This window comes from Conger conger, chromosome 4, assembly GCF_963514075.1.
Source record: "Conger conger chromosome 4, fConCon1.1, whole genome shotgun sequence".
Lineage (NCBI taxonomy): Eukaryota > Metazoa > Chordata > Actinopteri > Anguilliformes > Congridae > Conger > Conger conger.
The window spans coordinates 773,038-779,894 of NC_083763.1; the positions used below are offsets into that span (position 1 = coordinate 773,038).

Consider the following 6,857-nt stretch of genomic DNA (forward strand, 5'->3'; position numbering starts at 1 on the left):
AATATATTATGTGAGAAATTAAATGGGATTGGACTTTTCAAGTAATCTATTGTTAGCCTATTCCTGCAAATATCAGGACAGAAGAAAAATCTATATCACTTTTAATACAGTAAAAAGTACAAATAGTTTCTGGCATCCAACAGGTCAAGAGGTGAATGAAGAGGTAACAGTGACACCTATAGTGGCCTGGAGGCTACAAGTAACAATTGATAAGTTATACAGTAGGGGCCTGTCTTATACACAATATAATAGTACTACTTAAAGAGATGCTAGTGTGAGTGACTGGCACTGGAAAAACTTCATTAAGAAGATGTTGGTGTGCTGAAGAAGGGAGTCATGAGGCAAATGAGATAGTGGTTTTATTAACCAAAAATAACCAACAAAAATCAGGAGCCTGAGTCTCCTGAACACGTAGAGACCAACCCCCAGTCGATCAGAGCTTCCTACACTGAGCTATGGTAACTTTCCCGCACCTACCGCACAATACCTCCGGAAAACCGCAAAAATGAGGCATTCACGGGTAGGTGCGGAAAAGTGACCATAGCTCAGGGGCATAACAATAACCGCAGGCTCATGTCTCTAGCACCCACACAGCCCGACCTACAAGCGAATCATGCGAAGGGGAGCAAAATATGGCAGGGGACTTTTTTTTTGGCAAAACTCCGGTTTTGAACGAAAGCAGTCCATACCTTTAGGAGGTGATAACCACTAATAAGCTTCCAAACCAAAAGGTCTATCATATCAAAACATAATCTAGGGATGTATAGGACTAAAAAAATCACATCTAGAATTTGCCCACCCAGATGGTACTGAAAAATGGTTTGGCCCAAGGACTATTTGCTGGAGACACTAATTGCAAGCAGAGCGGTAATGCCTTTTTACGTCTTTAAGAATCGACAAAGATTTTCTACGACAGGTAAGGAGGCTGCATATTTGTTTAGTTTCACTCTGTTAACTATAAATGATGGAGTTCTGTAGTGATCAGGTTGAAAAATAATACAATTGCCATTTTAATGCGTGTGCTCAGTGATCTCTGTTCTCAGTGATCTAGTGATGTCTCCCGATAATGGCTGTCACGATCGGGCGAGCTTTTAGGCAAACAGCAATGATTGATATCGAACATAGAGCGGCGTAAGTGAAGGTTAAGGTGATGTTGTTGCAACGACCACATTACAACCTCATTTCAATATTAAATATTATTCATAATTTCATGTTGAAATTTGGTTGAAATGTAGTTGTTAAAATGATTAAAAAATGTTCTCAACTTGCACTTTGGGCTTTGCGCTATTTTAGCTTCATATCAGACGCATAACCACTGTTCTGTAAGTGTAAATAATGAAATACAAGTGCGATCATTACATACAGCATACACACAGCATACGTAGATAATGATTACAGTGAGGTAAGGAGGGAAAGGTGCAGCATGGACAGGTGAGTCTTCAGTCTGCACTTGAAGAAGATCAAAGACTGCTGTTCTGACCTTCACAGGAAGCCCATTCCACCACTGTGGGGCTGTTTGGTTGTATTAGCTCATATCACCAAACCAAAATCACAGGTCATAATATTAACCAAGTGCAAAGAAAAGCTTTTTTCCCCTCAACCTGATCACTAGTGGCTCTGTAATTTACACAGTGATTTACTCATGGGTATGTGTCTCTTCCAGAGATAAAGGCTGATTGGTCAGTGTGCCTGTATTTGATTCTCCTGATCCTTCACCTGACTTCTGTCTCCAGATCAGGTACAGAATATGCTCACTGCAATATAACACAGTTTACATCATACATCAGTAACATTGCATGGATTTAACTGCATTACAACTGGACCAGCTACATAAATGTGAAGTACAGTACAGTACAAACTGAGAAATAAGGATTAGCTGTTTTTATGCAGTTCTGTGTTCTAGAGGCTTAAACCTGAGGTTTAAACTCCAGCTATAAGCACACTGTAGATGACCCTTTAATTTCTCCTTGCTTTGTTTACACACTTAGATTAACATATCCCCCCAGCACACCCCAGTGAACATGGCTGTGAGCCTTCTGGATTTGGAGAAGGCTTACAGTCAGTTACCTGAGGTATACTGCAGTGAGAAAGTATTTGCCACTTCCTGATTTCCTCTAATTGCGTATTTGTCGCACTGAATGGTTTCAGATCTTTAGACAAAACACAGGACCTGGAGTTGAGTAGCGCAGGACTGCAGTTTCAGTCTGTAGCTGGAGTAGGACTGCAGTGTTGGTCTGTAGCTGGAGTAGGACTGCAGTGTCGGTCTGTAGCTGGAGCAGGACTGCAGTGTTGGTCTGTAGCTGGAGCAGGACTGCAGTGTCGGTCTGTAGCTGGAGCAGGACTGCAGTGTCAGTCTGTAGCTGGTCCAGCAGTAGTCTTAGTGTGTGCTCTTTCTCTCTGCAGAGATGCTCCAGCTTCTGGGTCCAGCTGGTCCTGTCATTGCTGTAGTTGGTGAAGATGTTGTCCTGCCCACTCACCTCAAACCCAACATAAGTGCAGAGGATATGCGCATAGAGTGGTTCAGAACGCAGAACAGAGACCCACTGGTGCATCTCTACCTTCTGGGAGAGAGCAGGAATGAGTCCCAGAACCCATCGTACAGCGGAAGGACAGCACTCTTCCCTGAGGAACTGAGGAAGGGCAATACGTCTCTGAGGCTGAGCAGGGTCCAGGTCTCTGATGAGGGGCAGTACTCATGTTACATTCAGTCCAAGTCTGACAATAATTACCGCATCATGGTGTCACTGGAAGTAAGAGGTCGGTGTAATTTGGATAATAGTAATGCAGAGACTATTAGATGATATAAGCTGTTACTAACATCCCATTTCTGCAGCTGTAGGAACTGAGCCAGTGATCTTCAGGGAAGCAGATGAAGAAGGGGAGGTTGGCCTGCTGTGTGAATCTAAAGGCTGGTATCCTCAGCCTGACCTCATCTGGCAGGACAGTGAGGGTCACAATCTCACCACTGAGAAACCTGAGATACTCAGGGACAGCCTGGGCCTCATTGTCATAAGAACACGTGTCGTCATAAAGAGAGAAGGCAGCAGCACATTCACCTGTCGAGTTCTGCAGCAGAAGCTCAATGATGAAAAGGTGACAGAGTTTTACCTCCATGGTGAGTAAGACTTTACAGAATCAAACAGCACACACTCCACACAGATGATCTACAAAAAAATTTCTTTCTTTCTTGCATGGATTTTGGAAACTGGTTTTGGCAAATTTTAAAATTTGGCAAATATGCTCCATATTCATGGATTTTACAAAAGTTGACCATACAGTCTGGCAGTCTTGGTGGGGATAAAACAGCTAATTCTGTTTATTCTCACCAAAACTACTTCATTTAGGGCCTTAAAAGAATTGTACAAATATTTTTAGTCTTTGTTTATGTTTTTTTGTGATTTGCAGCTGTGAAAACTCTACCTAATCTGCTGACTCGTGAAACCTGATGTGATAGGCTAATGCCAGATTTGGATTCAGCACCCGAAAGTTAGCTAGAATCCGTTGAAAAACCCCATGCAAGAGAAATCGTGTTCACCGTAACGTAACACAACACAACACAACACAACACAACACAACACAACACAACACAACACAACACAACAAGGTAATGGCGAGAACAGGCCATTCAGCCCAGCAATGCTCGCCTTTTTCCTGCCCCTAAGTGTACCTACCACCTAAATTGCCTATCAGCTAAATAAAATCTAACACCATATCAAGCCTGCTCTTGAAAACCCCCAGTGTTTCTGCTTCCTCTACATGCACTGGCAAACTATTCCACACATTGTGATCAATGCCTGGAACTGTGTGGATGTGCTACCAATTTCTCCAGTTCCTCTGCAAAAGCTCATTCTATTAGTGTGGCATTAGTTCTATCTACTGGTTTTCCCAGAGTCATCTTAATTTCTTTGAATACACCACAATCCAATCAATTTAAGCACTCATAGACTGAATTTCTCACTGACTCTCACAAACATTTGTTCATACATTGTCATTTGTCCATTGTGTTAATTTATTTAGAATCCTGATAATTTCATTCCCTGCACTGTATACCTGGGATAATTTCATTCCCTGCACTGTATACCTGGGATAATTTCATTCCCTGCACTGTATACCTGGGATAATTTCATTCCCTGCACTGTATACCTGGGATGTGCTTGGACTCCTTATTTCTGAGGTGTGTGACTGGAGAGTGAAAGAGTGAAAGAATGAACAAACTATTTAAAAATACCCATATATGTTTCAGATGAGTGTCAAAGCCGTCCATGGAGAGTTGCCTTTGCTGTCACTATGACTGCACTTATTCTCTTGGGCATCGTCCAGTGTGTGTTCATCTATCGTTTGAAGAAAGGGTAAATGAAAAGTTGATCTTTAACATAAATAATATGAAGGTATGAATTGATATAAAGCTGTTAATGTCATTCTGAGAAGTCGGTTGGAAAAGGAATATGAGGAGATTAAATTTGGCTATTGGGGGACACTGAAGGTTATAAAAGTATCTAAGTAACTAATTAAAGCTCCTTAAATTATTCTGAATGTCTATAATAGTATCAGGTGCCGGGACTGCAGAACCAATCACAGCACAGAAGCAAGCGGAATAGATGTCTTTATTCAATGACAGGCAGATCAGGCAGGTCGAATGCAGGCAAACAGGGGCAACAGAGATAATCAAGAAGTGTGAGTGTGTGTGAGTGTGTGTGAGTGTGTGTGAGTGTGTGTGAGTGTGTGTGAGTGTGTGTGAGTGTGTGTGAGTGTGTGTGAGTGTGAGTGTGTGTGTGTGTGTGTGTGCATGTGAGTGTGTGTGTGTGTGAGTGTGAGTGTGCGTATATGTGAGTGTGTGTGTGTGTGCGTGTGCGTGTGCGTGTGCGTGTGCGTGTGCGTGTGCGTGTGCGTGTGCGTGTGTGTGTGTGTATATGTGCGTGTGTGTCTGTCTGTAGAATAGGGAATTGAGGAAAACTGCTCAAAGGAACAGTCCTGTATTTTGATCAAGAGGTCAGTGGTCTAGTATTTCATCAGACCTTTTACACACAACTGACTCTGAAACAGCACTTTTACACACAACTGACTCTGAAACAGCACTTTTACAACACTTAACACTCTGTAAGCTGATGGAGAATCACAATATCATCCTCTGCAGAATGAAAACTCATCGTACTTCACTTATCAGCAATCTATACAACCAATTTCTGTGTTTGTCCAGAGTTGAAAATTATTGTGTACGTGCAGGTGATCGTACATTTCACTGGGAGAATGTGGAAATTATTTAATTGAGTCTATTAATTGAAATAATTTAGTCCAGCATTTAATGTTCATATTGTTTTCTTCCACAGCCTTCAGCATCCATGATGGAGTCTGAACACTGCAGTGTTGAAAATGAACCATAAACCTGACTCCTGACCCTAAACCTAACCCTAACCTGATCCTGACTGTTACCCAGTGGTCTTTAAACTGTTTCAAATGAAAGGTCAATGGTGGTTGAAGCCCCGGTGTAGCCACAATAAGATTCATGCAGATGTTGGGCCCTTGAGCAATTTCTTATAGGCCATGTAAGGCTTTGGGTAAGATAAGTTGTTTATTCCTGTTTTCACAATTTGTTGTTGAAATTATATATTCATGTGATTATTTAATTATTAGTTGCTCATCATATTATTCATTGCTTATCCTTTACTAATTTCTTATACTGTTATTGATTGCTTATACTGGAGTGATCCAGAACATACACACTTTTTAAAGTATGTATAACTTGCTCTGTATTAATGGAAACTATTTTCTGTAAACTGTGTGAGTTGAGATGTCTCTTTTCCTTCTCTGCCCTGCGGGCTTTGAGGGCCACAAGGCACCACGAGGCATAGAAACAGCATGGTATCTGTTTATTTGAGAAGGAGCTGGTGCCTGTGATTCTCACAGATCATCAACATTCTGCGTCGACAGAGTGTTGATCTGGGAGTATCTCTCCCTGGAGACTGGGAGTATCTCTCCCTGGAGACAGGGAACCTAAACAAGATAAGCGAGGGCCCTTCGGAATGATCCCAAAACATACATTCACGTGGACAGATACCTTAAGGGAGGAGAAAGTTAAGAAACATCTGTTGCAAGGAGAAGAGGGGTGGATTGTCTTTGAATATTGATTATTGGAAATACTAACGAATACTAATGAAGGGGCGTACATTTGTTGCGCTCTGTGCCTACATATATCCAGACAAAGGTCTTGGAACCTTTGTCCTTGTTTTTGCATGTAAGTTGGACCCTATGCGCATAGTAAAGATTGGATTTTATTTACTGTCTCTGTCTCAGTGTTTTCTTACAGGAATAAATTAAAATTCCCACCACATTGGGGGCTCGTCCGGGATACCAATATCTCACCTGTATTCCCTGGAGAATCAGCGCTGACTGCAAACCGTGCACGGGTCGTCTGCGAGACGATATAGCTAAAGACCTCAGCCGGAGCGAGTCAAGGCTCTTTGGGCTAGTAGGAGGCCAGTCGGGAGTTTCTCCAAAAGCCGGAGCGAGTCAAGGCTCTTTGGGCTAGGAGGCAGACGGGTGAGTGACGGTATCCCTGAATTCGGCTTGTGTTTATGTGAGACAGAGAGAGTAAAACAAAAAAACAAAAAAATACTAACAGTAACACTAACACACTAACAGTAAAGGGGGGTGTTGTAACTGTTGTAAAGACTGTTGTGGGACAGATGACGTGACTTTGACTATGACTGGGGAGAGTGTGGAGTGTCGGCATAATGGTTCGGGGAAATGGGAATCATTTTGGGTAAAGGAATTTGGTTTTAGTGGACTGCTGAAGCCTGCCCATACGAATAAACTAATGCGTGATATGAGGCGGGCAGGTGATGACAAAAAGTTGTTCC

General features: G+C 42.2%; 1 protein-coding gene across 1 annotated transcript; it reads left to right on the forward strand.

Moving 5' to 3' along the window:
• The first annotated feature begins 861 nt into the window (after positions 1-861).
• Positions 862-6,238, forward strand: LOC133125850 (butyrophilin subfamily 1 member A1-like). Its single transcript, XM_061237533.1, has 6 exons — positions 862-916; positions 1,664-1,738; positions 2,404-2,757; positions 2,834-3,115; positions 4,244-4,349; positions 5,328-6,238. The coding sequence occupies exons 1-6, from the start codon at positions 871-873 to the stop codon at positions 5,341-5,343; spliced, it is 879 nt and encodes a 292-aa protein (XP_061093517.1). The 5' UTR covers positions 862-870; the 3' UTR covers positions 5,344-6,238.
• Positions 6,239-6,857: the final 619 nt, after the last annotated feature.

Bases quoted from the DNA above. Each gene is read 5' to 3' on its own strand.
- LOC133125850 (XM_061237533.1), top strand. From the start codon at position 871: ATGCCTTTTTACGTCTTTAAGAATCGACAAAGATTTTCTACGACAG. The intron at 917-1,663 runs GTAAGGAGGCTG...TGTCTCTTCCAG, and splicing joins ACAAAGATTTTCTACGACAG to AGATAAAGGCTGATTGGTCA. The intron at 3,116-4,243 runs GTGAGTAAGACT...TATATGTTTCAG, and splicing joins GACAGAGTTTTACCTCCATG to ATGAGTGTCAAAGCCGTCCA.